This window comes from Onychomys torridus, chromosome 1 (assembly GCF_903995425.1).
Source record: "Onychomys torridus chromosome 1, mOncTor1.1, whole genome shotgun sequence".
NCBI lineage: Eukaryota > Metazoa > Chordata > Mammalia > Rodentia > Cricetidae > Onychomys > Onychomys torridus.
This window is the reverse complement of record NC_050443.1, coordinates 127,570,412-127,593,048: the sequence shown is the minus strand read 5'-3', so window position 1 is coordinate 127,593,048 and position 22,637 is coordinate 127,570,412. Positions and strand designations below refer to the sequence as shown.

The window sequence follows — 22,637 nt, the reverse complement described above, 5'->3', positions numbered from 1 at the left end:
TTCAAGAAAAAATCAAAAATGAAATTGAGTAAAGGATAAACAAAAAAGTGGAGGAAATCAAGAAAAAAAATGAGGAAAAGTCAAACAAAAAATAGGAAGAAATCTATAAAGAACTGAGGAAAAGAAAAATAAAAAGGGGGAAAAATAAATTGTTTAAAGAAAATCATGAAAAAAGCAATGAAACAGGCGAGGGAAACAGTTCAAGACCTGAAGGGGGAAATAGAAACAATGAAGAAGACACAAACAGATGGAATGCTGGAAATAGAAAATCAGAGTAAATGAACAGGAAACACAGATGCAAGCAAAACCAACAGAATACAAGAGTTGGGAGAGAGGATGTCTGGTGCAGTGGATACAATAGAGGAAATGGATTCGTCAGTCAAAGAAAATACCAATGCCAAAAATGTCATAACACAAAATGTCCAAGAAATCTGAGACACCATGGAAAGACCAAACCTAAGGATAATAGGGATAGAGGAAGGAGAAGAATACCAACTCAAAGGCACAAAAAATATATTCAACAAGATCATAAAGGAAAACTTTACCAGTTTAAAGGAGAAAATGCCTCGGAAGATAGAAGGAGCCTATAGAACACCAAACAGACTAGACCACCAAAAAAAGTCCCCTCACCACATAATTATTAAACAACTAAATGTACAGAATAAAGAAAGAATATTAAGAGCAGCAAAGGAATAAGGCCAAGTGACTTATAAAGGGAAACCCATCAGAATAACACCCGTTTCTCAATGGAGATTTTGAAAGCCAGAAGGACCTGGACAGATGTAATGCAGACACTAAGAGACCATGGATGCCAGCCTAGACTAATATACCCAGCAAAACTTTCAATCATCATAGATGAAGTGAACAAGACCTTCCAAGACAAAACCAGATTTAAATATTACCTACCCATAATAATCCAGCCCTGCAGAAAGCACTAGAAGGAAAATTCCAACCTAAAGAAGTCAGATACACCCACAAAAACACAAGCAATAGATAACACCAGAGCAGTAAACCCCAAAGAAGAGAAGTACACAACATTTCCACCAAAAGAAAACAGGAATGAACAATCACTGGTCATTAATATCCCTTAATATCAATGGACTTAATTCATCTATAAAAAGACATAGGCTAACAGAATGGATATGAAAGCAGGACCCATATTTCTGCTGCATACAAGAAACACACCTCAAATTCAAAGATAGACACTACCTAAGAATAAAAGGCTAGGAAAAGTCTTTCTAATCAAATGGTCTTAAGAAGCAAGCTGGTGTAGCCATCCTAATATCCAGCAAAATAGACTTCAAACTAAAATCAATCAAAAGAGATCAAGAAGGGCATTACATACTCATCACAGGAAAGATCTACCAAGATGACATTTCAATTCTGAACATTTATGCCCCCCACACAAGGGCACCCACATATGTAAAGGAAACATTACTAAAGCTTAAATCTCATATAAAACCCCACACATTAATAGTGGAAGACTTCAACACCCCACTCACCACTGGACAGATCTGCCAAATTGAAACTTAACAGAGAAATAAAGGACTTAACTAATTTTATAAATCAAATGGACTTAATTGATATCTACATAACATTCCATTCTAACAAAAAAGAATATACCTTCTTCTCAGTGCCCCCATGGAACCTTCTTTAAAATTGACCACATACTTGGCCACAAAGCAAATCGCAACAGATACAAAGCAATTGGAATAACCTCCTGTGTCCTATCAGACCACCATGGTTTAAAGTTAGATTTCATCATCAACAAAAACTACAGAAAGCCTACAATCTCATGGAAACTGAATAATGCTCAACTGAATCACCAAAGGGTAAAGGAAGAAATAAAGAAAGAAACTGAAGACTTCCTAGAGACCAATGAAAATGAATACACCATATACCCAAACTTATGGTACAATATGAAAGCAGTGCTAAGAGGGAAATACATGGTACTAAATGCCCACATAAAGAAGTTGGAGAAATCTCACACTAGTGACTTAATAGCACACCTGAAAACTCGAGAAGAAGAAGAAGCGAAGTCACCCAGGAGGAATAGATGCCGGGAAATAATCAAATTGAGAGCTGAAATTAATAAAATAGAAACAAAGAGAACACTACAAAGAATCAATGAAACAAAGAGTTGGTTCTTTGAGAAAATCAACAAGATAGACAAGTCCTTATCCAAACAAACCAAAAGGCAGAGAGAGAGCATCCAAATTAGCAAAATCAGAAATGATAAGAGAGACATAACAATTAACACTGAGGAAATCCAGAGAATCATCAGGTCATACTTCAAAAACTTCTGCTCCATAAAACTGGAAAAATAAAAAAGAAATGGATAATTTTCTGGATAGGTACCACATACCTAAGTTAAGTCAAGACCAGATAAACTATTTAAATAGTCCAACAACCCCTAAGGAAATAGAATCAGTCACCAAAAATCTCCCAATCAAAAAAAGCCCAGGACCAGATGGTTTCAGCACAGAATTCTGCCAGATCTTCAAAGAAGAGTTAATACCAACACTATTTAAATTGTTCCACACAATAGAAACAGAAAGGACATAACCAAACTCCTTCTATGAGGCTACAATTACCCTGATTCCCAAGCCAAACAAAGATGCAACAAAGAAAGAGAACTACAGACCGATCTCCCTCATGAACATTGATGCAAAAATACTCAATAAAATACTGGCAAACAGACTCCAAGAACACATCAAAACTATTATCCACCATGATCAAGTAGGCTTCATCCCAGGGATGCATTGGTGGTTCAACATATGAAAGTCCACCAATGTAATACACCATGTAAACAAACTCAAAGAAAAAAACCACATGACCATCTCACTAGATGCTGAAAAGACATTTGACAAAATCCAACACCCCTTCATGATAAAGGTCTTGGAGTGATCAAGAATACAGGGAACATACCTAAACATAATAAAGGCAATGTACAGCAAGCCAACAGCCAACTTCAAATTAAATGGAGAGAAATTCAAAGTGATTCCACTAAAATCAGGAACAAGACAAGGCTGTTTTCTTTCACCATACTTATTCAATATAGTACTTGAAATTCTAGCCAGAGCAATAAGACAACATAAGGAGATCAAGGTGATACAAATCAGAAACAAAGAAGTCAAGCTTTCACTATTTGCAAATGACATGATAGTATACATAAGTGACCCCAAAAATTCAACCAAGGAACTCATACAGCTTATAAACACCTTCAGCAATATAGCAGAATACAAATTAACTAAAAAAAAATCAGTAGCCCTCCTATATACAATTGACAAACAGGCTGAGAAGGAAATCAGAAATACATCACCCTTTACAATAGCTTCAAATGATATAAAAATATCTTAGGGTAAATCTAACTAAGCAAGCAAAGGACCTGTATGACAAGAACTTTAAGTCCCTGAAAAAAGAAATTGAAGAAGATGTCAGAAAATGGAAAGATCTCCCATGCTCATAGATAAGCAGGATTAACATAGTAAAAAATGGCTCATAATTCATGTGCTTCCATTCAATTGGCTATTTGTCCCTGTGCTGTTTGCAATCTTGGATTCAACAATTCTCGCTCTTGCAGTCCCTCCTCTTTCTCGACAGTTGGACACCCGGAGCTCCACCTGGGGCCTGACTGAGGATCTCTGCATCCAATTCCATCAGTTATTGGATGAGAGTTCCAAGACGACTGTTAGAGTATTTAGTCATGTGATCACCAGACTAGGTCAGATCAGGCTTTCTCTCAACCACTGCCAGCAGTCTACAGAGGATATATCATTGTGGATTCCTGGGGACCTCTCGAGCACTCTGCCTATTCCTATTCTCATGTGGTCTTCATTTATCATGGTCTGTTATTCCTCATTCTCCCTTTCTGTTCCAAAGGCTGTGGAGCCCCCAGCTAGATCAGGCCCTCTGGATAAGTGAGACAATTGAATAGCTTGATCTGTTTGGGAGGCACCCAGGCTGTGGGACCAGAACCTGTCCTTAGTGCATGAGCTGGCTGTTTGGAACCTTGGGCTTACACAGGGACACTTTGCTCAGCCTGAAAGGAGGGGACAGGACCTGCCTGTACTGAATCCACCAGGTTTAAATGAATCCCCAGGGGTGTTTTGGTCCTGGAGGACATGGGAATGGAGGGGAGGGGCTGGAGGGAAGGTGGGGTGGGGGAGCAATGGAATCGAATTGAAGACCCTGACATTAATCTGCATACCAATGAACACATAATTTTTGATAAAGAAGCCAAAACTGTACAATGGAAAAAAGAAAGCATCTTCAACAAATGGTGCTGGCATAACTGGATGTCAACATGTAGAAGTCTGCAAATAGATCCATATCTGTCACCATGCACAAAACTCAAGTCCAAGTGGATCAAAGACTTCAATATTAATCCAGTTACTCTGAACCTGATAGAAGAAAAAGTAGGAAGTTCTTTGAAAAAGGCTTTGAGCACATTGGCACTGGAGATCACTTCTTAAATATAACACCAGTAGCACAGACACTGATAGCAATAATTAATAAATGGGACCTCTTGAAACTGAGAAGCTTTTGTAGAGGAAAGGACACGGTCAACAAGACAAAGTGACACACTACAAAATGGGAAAAGATCTTCACCAACCCCACATCTGACAGAGGGCTGATATCCAGAATATATAATGAACTCAAGAAATTAGACATCAAAATGCCCAACAGCTCAATTAATAAATGGGCTATATAGCTAAACAGAGAATTCTCCACAGAGGAAGCTCAATGGCTGAAAATCACTTAAGGAATTGCTCAACATCCCTAATCATCAGGGATATGCAAATAAAAACGACTTTGACATGTAATCTTATACCCTTCAGAATGGCTAAGATCAAAAACACAGATGACAACTTATGCTGGAGAGGATGTGGAGCAATGGGAACACTCCTACACTGTTGGTGGGAATGCAACCTTGTACAGCCACTTTGGAAATCAATATGGCGCTTCCTTAGAAAATTGGGAATCAATCTCCCCCAAAACCCAGCTATACCACTCTTGGGCATATACCCAAGGAATGCTCAATCATACCACAAGGGCACATGCTCAGCTATATTCATAGCAGCTCTATTTTGTAATAGCCAGAACCTGGAAACAACCTAGATGCCCTTCAACTGAAGAATGGATAAAGAAAATATGGTACATATACACAATGGAGTACTACTCACCAGAGAAAAACAATGACATCATGAGGTTTGCAGGCAAATGGATGGATCTAGAAAAAATCATCCTAAGTGAGGTAACCCAGACTCAGAAAGACAAACATGTTATGTACTCACTCATAGGAGGATACTAGATACAAAACAAAGATGACTAGACTGATACACAAGTCCAGAGAGGCTACCTAAAAAACAGGACCCTAAAAAAGACATAGTCATTGCCCATGACAGTGAAATGGATGAGATCTACATGAGCAAACTTGACATGAGTGGGGGAAATGAAGGGCAAGAGTAGAGGGAAGAGAGCTTAGGGAAGCAGGAGATCCCAGCTGGATCAAGAACAGAGAGGGAGAACAAGGAAAAAGAGACCATGATAAATGATGACCCTATGGGAATAGGAAGAAGCAAAGTTCTAGAGAGGTCCCCAGAAATCCACAAAGATACCTCCGTAATAGACTGCTAGCAATGGTTGAGAGAAAGTTCAAACTGATCTACTCTGGTGACTGGATGGCAGAACACCCTGTCATGATAGATCTCTCATCTAGTGACTCATAGAAGCAGATGCAGAGATCCATGGCCAGGGCCCAGGTGGAGCTTCAGGAGTCCAATTGGTGAGAAAGAGGAGGGATTATATGAGCAAGATATATTGAGAACATGACTGGAAAAAGCACGGGGACAAATAGCCAAACTAGTGGAAACACATGAACTATGAACCAACAGCTGAGGAGCCCCCATGGAACTGGACCAGGCCCTCTGGATAAGTGAGACAGTTGATTAGCTTGAACTATTTAGGAGGCCCACAGTCAGTAGGACCAGGACCTGTCCTTAGTGCATGAGCTGGCTTTTTGGAGCCTGGGGCCTATGCTGGGATACTTTGCTCAGCCTAGGTGAAGGGAGGAGGGGACTGGACCTGCTTCGGCTGAATCTACCAGGCTGAGCTGAATCCCCAGGGGAGTCCTTGCCTTGGAGGAGGTGGGAATGGAGGGTGGACTGGGGGAAGGGCAGGGTATGGGGTGGGAGGAGGGAAGACAGGGGAATCCATTACTCACATGTAAAATTAAATTAATTATAAAATTTAAAAAAGTAGTCAGGCGGTGGTGGTGCATGCCTTTAATCCCAGCACTTGGGAGGCAGAGCCAGGTGGATCTCTGTGAGTTTGAGGCCAGCCTGGGTTACCAAGTGAGTTCCAGGAAAGGTACAAAGCTACACAGGGAAACCCTGTCTCGAAAAACCAAAAAGAAAAAAAAAGGAGCCACTGAACAAATTTTGTTCACTAATTATGTCATACAAAGTCATTCCTACTCCTAGTAACTAATGCTTTCTGGCCACACAAGCAAGTTAACTCTACCTTTCTACCTTCATTTCTAATCTGTAAAATGAAGACAGCAGCATTAAATTTTATCCTGTGTTTTTTTTTTTTCTTTAGACAAGGTTTCTCTGTGTATCCTTGGTTATTTTGGAACTCACTTTGTACACCAGGCTGATCTCAAAATCAAAGAGATCCTCTTGCCTCTGCCTGCGAAGTGCTGGGATTAAAGGTATGTGCCACCACCGCCACCTGCTATTGCAGCATCATAATTTTGTTGGCTGTGCTATGAGGATAAAGCGATATGGAAGAGCCTGAAAGAGGGTCCCCCTTATTTTGGTATGGAATCATCTCACTATATTTATCTATAAACATTTTGTGGCCTTTCCTGACCAAATATGCCTCCTCTGTTGATGGCATCATAGCACTTCTTAATTCTTTTTTAAATGGAAAGCAAGGGAATCTAAAGAGCCAGTGAGAGAAATGGGCCATTCCGCCTACAGCTTTAAACTGAGGACATGATTTTCCTTCATTGAACAGTTATGAAGATAAACTTATTTTATATATCTTTTATTAATATCAATGTTACCACAATTTTCAAAGCATTTTTTTGTTTGCAAAACTACTCATAGGCTACCTAGAAAACAGGACCCTAGCAAAGACACAGGGATCACCCAATGACAGAGAAATGGATGAGATCTACATGAACAACCTGGATGACTGTGGGAGTAATGAAGGGCAAGGTTGGAGGGAAAGAAAGCTTAGGGAAGCAGGAGATCCCAGCTGGATCAAGAAGAGAAAGGGAGAACAAGGAATAACAGACCATGATAAATGAAGACCACATGAGAACAGGAATAGGCAGAGTGCTGGAGAGGTCCCCAGAAATCCACAATGATACATCCTCTGTAGACTGCTGGCAATGGTTGAGAGAAAGCCTGATCTGACCTAGTCTGGTGATCAGATTGCCAAACACCCTAACAGTCGTGCTGGAACTCTCATCCAACAACTGATGGAAGTGGATGCAGAGATCCTTGGCCAGGCCCCAGGTGGAGCTCCAGGAGTCCAATTGTCGAGAAAGAGGAGGGACTGTAAGAGTGTGAATTGTTGAGACCAAGATTGGAAAAGCACAGGGACAAATAGCCAGACAAATGGAAGCACATGAATTATGAACCAAACGCTGTGGAGCCCCCAGCTGGAGCAGGCCCTCTGGATAAGTGAGACAAAAGAATAGCTTGAACTGTTTGGGAGGCACCCAGGCAGTGGGACCCGGATCTGTCCTTAGTGCATGAGCTGGCTGTTTGGAACCTTGGGCTTACACAGGGACACTTTACTCAGCCTGGAAGGAGGGGACTGGATCTGCCTGTACTGAATCCACCAGGTTTAAATGAATCCCCAGGGGAGTCTTGGCCCCGGAGGAGATGTGAATGGAGGGGAGGGGTTGTGGGGAAGGTGGGGGTGGGTGTGGGAGGGGGAGGACAGGGGAACCCATGGCTGATTTGTAAAATTAAAACACAAATATAATAAATTTTTAAAAAAGGAAAAAAACCCAAACTACACATAAAAATACAAACCACAACAGAGGCCATATGATCTTTAAATGTTTATTCTGTTACTGTCTGGATAATTTAAACTTAATAGCAGGGACAGATAGAAAGGCCAAGAACATCCTGGTAAGAATTCATTGCTAATTTCTGCTTTGGGTTTTTTTTCTCAAGTAAATAAAATAAATTTGTGCATGGTAAAATTTGAACATCAATCAATTATTATACTTTTTTACTGTAAATATACTATATCATTACTTTGGATATAGTTACACTGATAGTATTTATTATTTTTAAGTAATATGAATACACTTAAATCTTGTGTACTTTACCCAGCTATTAAACAAAATACAGAACTAACAGTTTTCAAATAAATAATGAGTACTTTTTAGAAAATGCATGTCTTTTACTACGTATATGTATGATTATGATTTTATAAAAGTACTTAGTGCTCATCTTAAATTCAAGTGAATTCAGCATCCTCAGTTTTATGTGACAGAATTGCTTGTCCTCATGTTACATAAGGACAAAGTGAAGTACACATGGTCTTGTGTAGACCAAATGCATTTCTTATGTCCTGATTCCATGTATATTGTCATCCCTGGATTATATAAGAGAGGAGGAAAGAAATCTCATACCTTGTGGGAATAAGGAAGAAGAACATTGGTGCAGACATTGCCAGCTGGAGATGGTGCCAGTTTCGAATTGCAAAAGCCAGGCCTCCCAATATTACCTGTCCAATTCCCCCAGCACAAAATGCCAGTGCCATTACCAAAGATTGAAATTTAGGGCTTGTCCATTCTAATACTGAAAGAAAAAGAAAATGATGTGTGACTTCTAAGAAGGCTGGACAGGGCATCCATGTCAGACCCAAAGCTTGGACAATGTCCATCAAAAGCTTCAACTTACTGAGCAACACACTGTTTGTCCTCATGGATGACGAAGAAATCCCTGCCAGGAAGCGAAACAAGCAGTAGACAAGGAAGGTGGGAGCAGAAGCTGCACCGGTTTCACTGATGGCCATTTGCAGTAAAGCACCTGTGAAAATGAACTTCCGCCCAAACCTGAGGAAAAGGAAAGAATTGATTATGGGAACAATGAGAGTTTGCACAAACAATGAAGATAGGAAGTACTTTGAAATGATAAATCATCAAGAAATTAAAAAGACAGACTTTCTCTACAGTCAAGAGCTTCTTTCTCTTTTAGATGGGGGTCTTACTATGTAGTCCTTGCAGGCCAGAAATTTACTATGACACCAAGCCTGGCCTCAGACTCTCAGAGATCTGCCTGCTCTGCCTTCTAAGTGCTGGGATTTAATGTGTGTACCTCATATCTGCTCTTCTTGATTTCTTCTCTTTTCTTTCGTTTTCCTTTTTTGGATTTTCAAAACTGGGTTTCTCTGTGTTGCTCTGGCTGTCCTGGAACTCTCTCTGTAGACCAGGCTGGACTCAAACTCAAGAATCCACCTGCCTCTGCTGACTGAGTGCTGGGATTAAAAGCATGTATCACCACTGCCTGGTTCTTCTTGATTTCATATCACTAGTTTTCCATATGAGTTAAGCCATATATGAGAAACTATGAATCTGGAACTTTAACACAAGTATGTCATACTAAATTATGTACATAACATATCTATTAACCATTTATTGGGTCATGGTGACAAAATGTCTGACAGAAGCTGCACAAGGGAAAGATTGATTTGGGCTCACAGCTTCAGTGAGCTACAGTGTCAGGAGCAGGTGACAGACTTCTTCCCTTGGAATCTAAATCAATTCACACAGAAACCAAAGTGGGTATCTCCTTCAACATCAACCTCAAGTAACCCAGTTCTGCCAGTCAGTTCCCACATCCCAAAGTCTCATAACTTTCAAAGCATTCCTTCAGCTGGGGAACCAAATAACCAAATACATGAACCTGTAGTGTCAAAAGACTTAAATTCAAAATAGAAAATCTAAAATGAGAATGAATCACTTTTATATAATTGCTTATATACAGTCTTTTGATTATTGATGTATAGACTTTATTGATTATTCCTGTGAAGGAAGGTCTTTGCATTCACTGTCTTAAATTTTACCTTGTTGGCTTTGAATATTGATATATTACATCAAACATATCATTATATCTTTCAAAAAGTCTGTTCCTTCCCCACTCTCTCCTCCTTCTTCTACTGACATAATGCATTTTTGGTCAGCTTCCTGATGTCCCATAAGTCCACTGAATGCTAGTTACTTGTAAATCTATCTTTTGGCTTCTTAATTTTGACATTTTTTACATTTTCTCTTCTTTAATTTATTATTGTATTAGTGGCACATGCTACTAAATGTCTCTAGGGAAATTTTTGATTTATTGTATTTTTAAAATCCAGGTTTCTGTTTTGTTCTTTTATATGCTTTCTATTACTGTTACTATAGTCTAGTTTCCTAGTTGTCATTAATACTTTGTCTATGTTTGATTTCATCCTGTTGCATATATTTAAGATATGTCTTTTAAAGTATTTGTCTAGTGAATCTCCCACAGAGACTATTCATAGTATGTTTCATTTTTAATAGGCCATACTTCTTTTTTCTTGACATATAATTTTGTATTTGATTGTTATAATGTAGAAATTTGAAATTCATATTCTCACTTTTGCAAAGAATGTTCTTCATTTATTTTAGTTTTGAAGTATAATGCCCTGCAATTTTTATGAGTTTACCAAACTATTTCAAAGACAGTCTTTTGTCCTGTGTTGTCATAGAAGTCTTAAATTTCTTTATGTCATACTGTCTAAAGGTTTTATGCATGTTTCTTGGAATGCCAGCATAGTTCCTGTTTTTGGTGGTATACTGACATTTGTCAGGACACTCCTTAAAGATGAAACTAATCTTGCTCTAATATTGGAACTAGTTTGATGTATAAGCTTAAGATCTCCATGTTGTTTGAGGATGTTTATTACCTCTAGTTATATGATGTTTTATATTCACACACATGTCTGCTAGATTAATTAAAAATAAAATGATAGAGTAAATACAATCATATTAGAAAAATACCCAATGTGAAAAGGCTAAAAATCTCAATGAAAAAATAGAGATAATGACAGTGAATTAAAGATAGTGACCTAGATGTGAACTAGTTCTTTCAATAGATAAAATAATGTTGTCAACATAGTCTATGCAAGAAAGAGATGGTTGAAGAGGCTATATTAATACTGGACAGAAATGCATTATAGAACTCTTTGTCCAAGTGCAGTGGTATCCACCTGTAATTTCATTATGTGGTAAACTGAGACACCAGGATCATGATTTGAATGTACTCTAGCACACAAAGTGTTCAAGGCCAGTTTGGACCACACAGTAAGACATTAGCAGGAGTTCTGTTCGCAGAAGTCTTGTTTCTTATACTGCCAAGGTGTAGGAATTCACACCAGTTCAGGCAGAACAATCAGTCCTAGTTTATTTTTAATCAAGAGAGTGAGCAAGAGCACAAAGTCCACTCCTGAGTAGACAGTCAAATGAGCCAAGTGACAACAATAAAGTTTTCCTCTAATATTTGAGTTTGTAAGTCTGTGTCCACTAGATGTCTTCCCCTTGTTACTTCCTGGAATGGTCTGGGGCATTCTCATCCTTGGAAAAGGAGGAGGCTTCTTAGAAACTGTTTTTAACCCACAACTCAGACTGTTGAAATTAGATACAATAATTGAATGAATATTTATGAAGGTAGGAGTGTCCATGGCTTTGAGAAATTTACTAGGGTAAAGTTGCTTTGGGCATGCCCCTCAGAGAGGGTCTCTGTGGGGGCCAGGAGAGCCTATTGGGACCAGATTTATTTTTCACAGAGTACAGTCATTCCTTTTGTCTATGTAATTTTCCATCTCATGCCAGCTGCTTGCCTTTTAATTTATATTCCCTGTTTTCCCAAACTTTCTGTTTCAACCTTAACATATGTTTCAACCCTTGTTGTTGAATATAAATTTAAGATGTGTTACATTCATTTATGCTAGAGAATATTTGTTTAATGATACAAAAGTGTGTTACATTCTTTTATGCTGCATTTGTTCAACTCTCTGAATCTGTGTTACTTTGCCTGCCTAAAACACCTGATTGGTTTAAGAAAGAGTTGAATATCCAATAGCTAGGCAGGAGGATAGGCAGGGCTGCCAGGCAGAAAGAATAAACAGAAGGAAAGAATGAGAAGAAGGAGGAGCAATAAAAGGAGGAGAGAAGATACTGGGGTCCAGCCACCCATCCACAAAGCCAGACATGAAATAAGAAGGAAAAAATATATACAGAAATAGAGAAATGTAAAAGCCCAAAAGCAAAAGGTAGATGGGATAATTTAAGTTAATAAAAGCTGGCTAGAAATAAGCCAAGCTAAGGCTGGGCATTCATAAGAAAGAATAAGTCTCCATGTAATTATTTGGGAGCTGGGTGTTGGGCCCTCAAAGAGCATAGAGTAAAAAAAAACCAATCCAACAACAAACCATAATAATCCCAAAGCTTGGCAGTTTGAGTCAATAGAATTGTCATTTCAACACTACCTTGGGATACATGTAGAACCAACATAAGCTACATAATGAGACACAGTTGTCAAAAAAGGAATAATAAATGTGAAAACTAATTAAGTAGGTACTGTAATGGGTGTTCATTGAGATATAGAGGATCGTATGCTAAAATATTAATTTTATATTTACATAAATGTAATATTTTCAACACACAGAAGATGAAAACACAAAAGTAAAGGAAGAAATAGGTCACAGAGAGACAAATTTTATCATCATTACTTCATAAATGAAAACAATAGGTAGAGAATGACCACAAGATTCAAGATTTAAGGATGGATGCCTTCCACCAATATGACCTGATTGGTATAGATACCATCCTATTCCCATGAATGGCAGAAGACCATTGGCTGTGATCCGAATGTGTTCCTCCAGGATTCACACTTGTAAACTTTTGGGCCAGAACACTAGTGCTAAGAAATTGGATCTCTGAGACTTCATTAATTATGAAGGTGGTACCATCATTCATGGGATTATGAAAGAGGATTATCAAAGGAGCTGTATGCACTGTGTACTATATGACAGCCCCATGTTGGCTTCTTCTGCTGTGTGAAAATGTAGCCACTTGCTTGGCAGAAATGGGTTTCTATTCAAAAGACATGTTTTCAGGCACAGAATCCAAATTCTTATACCACAAATTGTGATGACCATTGTTGTTAGATAAATTACTTTGCTTGGCTGGAAGTGTGATTTTTAGAATCTGCTTTGGTACAACTTAGCTTTTCCACCTACCCTTCTCAGCCTTTCCTCCCAGCCCATCTCCATTCCTTTCTGTTGTACACCAACACTCAGAAGCACTTTATACCAGGGACCCCACAGCCACCACATTTGCCTAGCATCCATAGAGGGCAACAGAACACCCACCCAACAAAAACAAGACCAAATATCTACACTAAGAAACACCTCAAATATTACAGCTCCAGATGCCTAGATATCAGTGAAAAAGCATAAATATGAACTACCAAGGCAATATGACTCCACCAGAACCCTATTACAGTAGATCTGAAAAAAGCAATGTAGCTGAAGCATAAGACAAGGACTTAAACATGACAATTATGAATAAATTCAAGGACCTTAAAGAGGATAATGAATAAATACTTCAATGAAGTCTGTAAAAACACAAAGGAACAGTTGAATGAAATAATGGAAAAATATAAGATATAAAAGGAGAATTTAACAAAGAAATGAAATCACTAAAGAAAACTCAAACATGGAAATTAAAAATTTAAGATGTCAAACAAAAACCTCACAGGTAAGCCTCATCAACAGATGACAAAATATGGAAGAGAGAATCTCAGGTCGAAGGCAAGGTAGAAGAAATGGATGGCTCAGTCAAAGGAAATGTTAAATATAAAAATACCCAGGTAATCTGGGACAAATCAGCTAGGAAATCTGGGACACTATGAAAAGGCTAAATCTATGAATAATAGGGATAGAGGAAGGAGATGAAATCTAAGGTGAAGACATAGGAAATGTTTTCAACAAAATTGTAGAAGAAAATGTCCCCAACTTAAAGAAGGAAGTACCTATATTAAGGTTTAAGAAGCATACAGAACACTAAATACATAGGACCCGACAAGAAATTTCCCATGACACTTAGTCAAAATATTAAATGTATAGAATAAAGAAATGATATTATAAGCTGTTAACGTAAAAGACTAACATTAGACAGACAGGCCCATTAGAATAACCCCTGACTTCTCAATGGGGACTAAAAGCCAGAGGGCCTGGATGGATTTCTAAAAACTCTTAGTGACCTCAGATTACTATACCCAGCACAGACTACTATAATCAGCAATACTATCAATCACAATTGACAGAGAAAGAAAAACATTCCACAATAAGACCAAATTCAATCAATTTCTATCTACTAATCCAGCTCTACAGAAGGTTCAAGAAGGGAAACTTCATTGTGAAGAGGTTGACCACACCCAAGAAATCACAAGAAATAAATAATTCTAGGGGAAAATCTCTACAATCTTACAAAAAAAAAAAAACCACCCAGGAATCAATAGACACTACTCATTGATAACTCTTAATATTAGTGGTCTCAATTCCCACAATAAAAAGACACAGACTAACATATTGGATTAGAAAACAGGATGGATCTTTTTGCAGCCCACAAGAAACACATCTTATCACCAAGGACAGAAATCACCTCAGGGTAAAAGGATGGAAAAAGGTTAATACAAGCAAATGGACCCAAGAAACAAGCAGGTGTAGAGATTTTAATATCTGACTAAATAGATTTCAAACCAAAACAAGTCAGAAGAGATAGAGAAAGACACTACATATTCACCAAAGGAAAAAAAGTCCACCAAGAGGATATTGCAATTATAAACATTTATGCACCAAACACAAGGACACTCAAGTTCATAAAGAAAGACTACTACAGTCAAAATCACATATTGACCTTCACACACTGATAGCAGGTGATCATGATAACCCAGTCTCACAAATACCCAGGGAACCCAAACAAATCTAAACAGAGAAATGTTGTAGGAAAACCTATAATGAATCAAATGGATAGCTAAAGAACATATCACCCAAACAGAAACTTTACAAACTCATGGAAACTGAACAAGTCACTTCTGAATGAAAAATGGGTCAAGACAGAAATCAGCAAGGGTCCTGACAATACAGGCACTAAGAACAACAATTAATAAATGCAACCTCATGAAACTAAAATGTTTCCATTTAGCAAAGAATACCATCATTTGGGCAAAGCAGCAGCCTACATAATGGCAAAAGATCTCTACCAATTACACATCTGATAGAGAATTAATATCAAAATATGTAAAGAACTAAAAAACCCTGAACACCAACAAACAGAAACCCAATTAAAAATGAGGTACAGAACTAAGGAGACAGTTCTCAAGAGACAAAGCACATGTGGCTGAGATGCAAAGAAATGTCCAACATCCTTAGCCATCATGGAAATACAAATCAAAATTATTTTGAAATTTCATTTTACACAAGTCAGAATGACCAAGTTCAACAATTCATGCTGGAGATGATGTGAAGTAAGGAGAACACTCACCTATTGCTGGTGAGACCTCAAACTCGTACAATCACAATGGAAATTAGTGTGGTAGTTTCTCAGGAAGCTGGGAACAGATTTACCTCAAGATCCAGGTATACTTTTCTGGTACATATACCCAAAGGACTTTACATCCTACTACAGAGATACTTGCTCATCCATGTTCATTGCTGCTCTATTCAAAATAGCCAGAAATTGGAAACAGCCTAGATGCCTATCAACTGAAGAATAGATAAAGAAAATGTGGTACATTTACATAATGGAATATTATTTAGTTGTCAAGTAAAATGAAATTATAAAATTTTTAAGTAAGAGAATGGAGCTAAAAAATTATCTTGAGTGAAGTAACCATGAGCAAGAGACAAATAGTATATATGTTCTTTTGTATGTGTGCCTTAGTTAATGTTTTATTTCTGTGAAGAGATGCCATGACCACAGCAATTCTTACACAGGTAAACATTTAAATGGGCCTTTCTTACAGGTTCAGAGGTTTAGTCTATGGTGGAAAGCATGGCAGCACAGAAACAAACATAGTGCTCAAGAGATATCCAAAAGTTTCACATCTGGATTGGAAGACAACAGGAAGAGTGATAGACACTGGGCCCGGCTTGAGTATTTGAAACCTCAAAACTCACCTCTAGGGACACACTTCCTCCAACAAGACCACCCATACTCCACAAGGCAACACCTCCTTATAGTGCCAGTCCCTGGCGACCAAGCCTTCAAAGCTATGATCCTATGGAGGCCATTCTTGTTCAAACCACCATAATGTCCATGCTAGCTTTCAAGCCTTTTTTTCATGTGTATAGAAATCTTGATAACCACAAAGTAAGGACTAGGGATGAAGAGAGGATCTCCTAAGAAAGGGAAAATAGAACATATTGTTATGGCGAGACAAAAGGAAAACTATAATGGGAGGGTTAAATAGAGAAGGTGATGAGAGAGAAGGGTGGAGGGGGGAATCTTTTGAAAGACAACACTAAACGGCATTTGAAAACGCCTGTTATTGAAGGTACACCTACATGTATCAGTGAACATGGAGAAGTCAAACTGGTGCCTAACTAGAAGGTTTACCCCTATAGTTTAGCATTAATGGGACTAGAAGTTTCTCTACATGTGACCCAAGGAGAAAGTCAATCATCAACAGCTCCCAGGTACAAATCCTGTAATCTGTGACAGTGATCTGTCTGTGAGATATGCTGGTGCAACAGTGAAACAAATGTTAAGGGAGCAACCAACTACTTTCTGATTGGATTTAAGGCCCACTCCATGAGCTGGAACCCATACCCAAGAAACTAAAGTGGCCAAGAACCCCAGACTAGGGAAGTCATGGGACTAGGGGAAACTATTGCTATTTTTCTGCTAAAGGAACACAGCATTAAAAATGATGGCTACTGACATACTGCTAAACCCACAGGTCAGTGCCTTGCTCAGTTATCATCATAGAAACTACTTCTTGCAATAGATAGGAATTAATACAGAGACCCACAACTGGATGATGTGTAAAGACTGAGAGACTTTGGAGCACTCAGTCCTAAACAGGATATTTTTATTAGACTCCTACCCTCAGTTATCGGGTAACTATGTGGAGAGGTGGAAAGACTGTAAGATCCAGAGGGGAGGGGTGCCTCCAAGGAAACTGTCTTCCAGACACAAAAGGATTGATGCATATAAGAGCTCCCAGAGAATGTGGTGGCACACACAAGGCATGCATAGACTCAAGCCAGACAAGGTCTCAGCACTGAGAGGGAAAGTGGACACAGGCTCCCACTCCTAATCAAGAAGCTTATACTCACTGGTGTAAAAAAATGTAAGTTTTCACCAGTGGAGTCTCATTGGGTATACTAGACACACTTCAGGGTAGGTACCAGGCCCAGGAGTAGCTGGCCAATACAAAATTAACTCGGTGGTATCTTTGTAGACTTTTTACCTCTTTTGCTTTGTTTGAGCACATTTTTGGGGGGTCTCATTGGTCTTTTGCTTGTTTATTTTGAATTGCTTTTTTGTGCTTTTTGGGGTTTTGTTTGTGTATGTGTTTCTTGTTTTGTTTTTTTTATTTTTGTATTCTTGTTTGTTTTAAAATGAGAGAGGGAAAACACAACCTGAAGTTGGAAGGGTAGGATATGCCTGGGAGGAATGGGGGGCAAACATGATAAAAATAAATTGTATGAAAAATTTTCTTTTCAATTAAAAAAAGAGAGAAATTGTTTTGGCAGAAGCAAAAATAAAAACAAAAGGCATGGCTTCCCAGCCACACCAATTGCACCTTGCACATGTGCCACAGGAATCAAAGGACATTCCACTGTCATGCTTGAGCAATTAAAGCATAGTTTCTACTTTCTGTCACTATGACTATTTAGGGCAATGTCTGTGAAGCCTGGAGTCTAGTGACCCAGACCAAGAGTGACAGTGGTGTTTTCCACTAAGTATTTCATTAAGATATTCAAATAGGTTTAATTCTATATGATGAAACATATTTGTCTCATTCCCACAGTTAGCTCTTCTTATTTTCCCAAATCATGCTGTTTCCCTTCTTATCTAAACCATATCTTGAATAGCTACTTCTGTGTCCACACAATACATGGACTTTTTAACACTTAACATTTTCATTTGTGTTCAGTGATGTCTAGGCTCAAAGGTACACATAGAGAAATATAATCTGCAATGACTACTTCTTAATGAATGAATGAATCACAGATGATAAAAAATACTGACATGTAGAGAGAGCTGTAAAGCATAGCCACTCACCTGTCTGATAAATGGCCACCTATGACATGTCCTATAAACATGCCAATCATGAATATAAATTTAGCCACTGGATTCAGTGCCTGAGATCCACAAACCAGGTCCCACTGAAAGAGAAGAAAACCAGCATGACAGCATTTCAATGTAATCTGTTCAAAATAATTCAACTTGATATTCCAAATGTATTGTATCCGTCCTATCTTCCTCTCCAGCTTCCATTTTCATCATCATCATTTGACTTCTACCATCCAGTTTCATCGTAAACAAACCCATTGCCAGGAATCTTCCTATAATTCTGCAGGTTACATTAATAACTTGTAACTTGTGCTAAGAAGTTCTCAAATGGCTAGGCAATGGTGGGACACACCTTTAATTTTATCTGTTGGGAGGCAGAGGAAGGCAGATCTCTGAGTTTGAGGCCAGCTTGGTCTACAGGGTGAGTTCCAGGACAGCCAGGGCTACACAGAGGAACCCTCCCTGGCTCAAAACACATTCCTCCCCACAAAAAAGAAGTTCTCACAGATGCGATCATATCATGCAATGATTTGAGACCATTGAAGAATTTATTGGATCTTGTGTATAATTGCACAATCTTCCATATGAGTACTTCAGGTGTGGAGACTGGGCACTGACTTTATTTATTTATTTATCTATCTATTTCTTTTGCAATATTGGTGATGTATTGTAGGGCTTTTAACATTTTGGAAGTGTGCTAGCCATTAGCCACATTCTAGTCATAAAAGAAGGTAACATTTTTTTTGATGGGGTGAGTTTGAATCCTCAACCTCACACATAGTACAGATTCACTATAGCACTGGACCACATTCCTATCCAGCCACTATAGTTTTGCATAGTAATCCAGACATCTTATATTTGAAATTAAAGCTAAATGACACTGACTTGTCACAATGTTTATGAGGTTCCACATGAATTATTTGATTAAACTGACTTGGCACAAAAATTACTTCTTAAATAATGTTTATCCCTATAATGAAAAGATAAGGAGAATAAATTCTTAAAATTTTTATAACAATCACTAGATGCATTAAATAATGTGTTTTCGTAGTAAATAAAGAAATAATTACAATGGCTAAAAATAAAGGCTGTTCTCAAAACATCTGTGCTATTTAGGCTATCAATAAAGTCCCATCATGAACTCTTGATGGGGAAAGGAATTGACTGACCTGAGTCACAGTGGTAGAGAGGAAGGTGCTTCTGTCATACACCCAACCATCCACACAGGGCTCTGTGTCTGGCTCTGTCACATTGGAGAAGGTTCCATTTAGATGAAGGAGATGCCACTGTGGTTGGACAAAGCGACGGCATTTCTCTGGCTTCAAGTTGGTGTCCAGTGGGATAGAGATCCTCAGGAGGTCATCTTGGCTCAGGATTCCACTTTCATTCTCAGAGACAGTGTCATTGTCAAGGATGTGGACCCAGCAGCGATGACCAGGGATGGCCGCAGTAAAGTTCTCCAAAAGAGTGTGAGGAAGCACCATGACATTGCAGAGCAAAATGAAAGTCATCTGAAGGATCTGGAACCTCCCCAGGCTGCCAACATGGATAAGAAGGTCCTGAAAGGCCATTTAGGCTGAATCTCTATCTCCAATGGAAGGCAAATATGATTATATCTAGGCTTCCAAAAGTTCTTTTTCACTAAGACACACTAAAAGAGGGTAAATCCTGAACTCTTCCTCATGTGTCCCTCTTACGAGTCAGGGTTAGGAAGGGAGCTGCTTGCTTTAGAGTCACCAAGAGAAATAGCCTGATGATTTGCTTTCTGTAATTGAATCTGTTAAAGATCTACTTTGTTAGAAACTTTGTCAGTGCACTGCCCCATGGTCAGCTGTGGACATTGATCTTCAAATTCTCTGAAAATAGTCAAGTTAACTTACTATTACATGTAGTCCTTTAGAGAATATGTAATTTTCCAGAATCCAAAGTAAAGTGGGCTTCATTTTTCTGCTTTATGGAAGTAAATATTTCATTTAGTGTTGAGTTTGTATAAAAGAATTAATGAAAACCATGTCTGTGGTTCCTGTTACCACTGAGGGCTGTGTGAATTCCAGGGGTCTGGTAAGCCACATGAGACCATGGCATAGGCATAAGAGAGCTGGCTCTGCCCCTTACCTGAGGAGTGGTCCCAGCACCACAGGCTGAAAAGCTCAGATACCACCCAGGTCCACATCCTAGGCCTTGGGTTGGCATACATCTAAACCATCTATGACCTCTGGAGCATGTGAAGGGACTCATCCTGCAGAAGATATATAATGAAAAGTGGCAAGCTGAGCAAATAAAAAATAAAATGTACATATTAAGAAAAGAGTCTTGGGAACTGGAATAGAGCTAAATCCTGTGTTCAAAGAGATACATGGTTTAAGAAATGGAATAAAGGAAGTAGTTACCTCAGGCCAAGATCCCACCCAACAGATTTCCAAATTGTGAAAGGGAATTAAAGAAAAGCCTAGAGCCAGGTGAGGTGCTGCACATCATTAATGCCAGGGCTGGGAGGGAAGAGGCTGGTAGGTGTCTGAGTTTGAGGCCAGCCTTGTCTAGAGATCCAGATCAGGACTGCCACCTTTAGGCAGTGACGGTCAGAAAGCTAGTAAAGATGTGACTGAGTGAGAGGGGCATGTTCCAGCCACAGTAAGAGGCAGAACTTGGTGGCTTTGGCCACATGGTTTAGGATTTAGAGTTAAGATTAGAAGAAATAGGTTATAGAAATTGCCCCTCAGATTAAGGAAAACTGGTGAGGCCAGGCAGGTGTCAGGGTGTCCCTGAATGGAGGACTAGAGAGGCCATTGCATGAAGCTTTGGATTGAAGCCTGGCTTGCATTGGAGAACCCAAGATGTTAGAGATGCCAGTGTGGGATACCTGCTGAGGAGAGCTGCTAATGGGGAGTGGAGCCAACCCAAGAGAAACAAGTATATTGCAGTCAACAAAGATGAATGAATTTGGAGAAATAAAGAACATTTTGAAATCAGACATGGAGATACAGAGCATAGAGGTTGCCCAAATGGTTTTCTGTAATGCTTTGTTCCAGTATTTCCTCACCATACTGCCTTCCCTCCATTTTGGAATGGTAATGTATATCCTTTTCCATTATGAGTTAAAAGTATGTGATCATTTTTTTATTTTGATTTTACATGGGGTTACAGTTAAGAGATTGTATCAATCTCAGAAGAGACTTAGAATTTTATACTTCTGAATAAGTTTGAGACTGTTATAGATTATGGGAATTATGGTAGTTTGAATGGAATTGGCCACCAAAATCTCATAGACTGTGGCACTATTAGGAGGTACTGTTGGAGTGGGGATGGCCCTTTGGAGGAAGTGTGCCACTGTGTGGCAGAATTTGAGGTTTCCTTTGTTCAGGATGCTGATAATGTATATCCCTTTTCCTTAAATGTTGAAAGTAAGAGGAGACTCAGAGACCAACCTCCAGCTCCTGTCCGCCCCAGAACTACCATCTGGACCAGACGTGAGTGCCTGGGGTTATAGTCAGAGATGCAACTGCTCCTGGGTCCCACCTCTGGACAGAGGCCATCCCAGGAGGAACTGACGAACTTGGCCCCAGTTTCCTGCCAATCAGCGGGCCCTACAGGAAGGCTCCCCTTTTCCAAGACTGCAGGCAGACCCTGCAGTCTCCACACCCTGCACCAACACCCATTTGCCCGAGATCCCAGACATTTCCTGAGACTCAGAGAACAAACCCCAGCTCCTGTCTGCCCCTGAACTCCCATCTGGACCAGAGGTGAGTGCCTGGGGTTATAGCCAGAGAGGCAACTGCGCCTGGGTCCCACAGCTGGACACAGGCCATCACGGGAGGACCTGACAAAGTTGGCCCAAGTTTCTGGCCAATCGGCAGGACCTCCGGGAAGGCTCCCCTTTTCCAAGACTGCAGGCAGACCCTGAAGTCTCCACACCCTGCCCACAAACCCATCTGCCGGAGACCCCAACCACTTCCTGAGAATGAGAGGTCAGCCCCCAGCTTCCATCCTGCCCTGGAACTCCCATCTGGACCAGAGCTTCCATCATGTCCCGGAACTCCCATCTGGACAAGAGGAGCTCCCATCTGGACAAAATAAGGAGACCCCAGGGGCTTCCTGAGACTCAGAGTCCAGCCCCGCAGCTCCTATCCGGCCAGCACTCTCATCTGGACCAGGGCGCCCATCTGGCACAGAGCTTCCATCTGGACCAGAGAGAAGCTCCCTAAATCTGTCAGCTATCTCTGGACTAAGTACACTGATAAGACCAAGAATGAACCCAAGAGGAGATGGGCAGACTGTC

At 39.6% G+C, this 22,637-nt stretch overlaps 1 protein-coding gene across 3 annotated transcripts in view; it reads right to left on the bottom strand.

Moving 5' to 3' along the window:
* LOC118569679 (solute carrier family 22 member 19-like) overlaps positions 1–19,932 on the bottom strand; it is a 43,665-nt gene extending 23,733 nt beyond the window's left edge. For 2 of the 3 annotated variants that reach the window (XM_036167820.1, XM_036167827.1), the window contains exons 1-4: positions 19,531–19,932; positions 18,350–18,453; positions 8,934–9,088; positions 8,663–8,831 (exon numbers count right to left, since the gene is read on the bottom strand). In XM_036167820.1, the coding sequence (XP_036023713.1) occupies positions 8,663–8,831; positions 8,934–9,088; positions 18,350–18,453; positions 19,531–19,932 (830 nt within the window). The remainder of the gene's footprint in view (positions 1–8,662; positions 8,832–8,933; positions 9,089–18,349; positions 18,454–19,530) is intronic. The other variant, XM_036167834.1, reaches the window with a different exon arrangement.
* Positions 19,933–22,637: the final 2,705 nt, after the last annotated feature.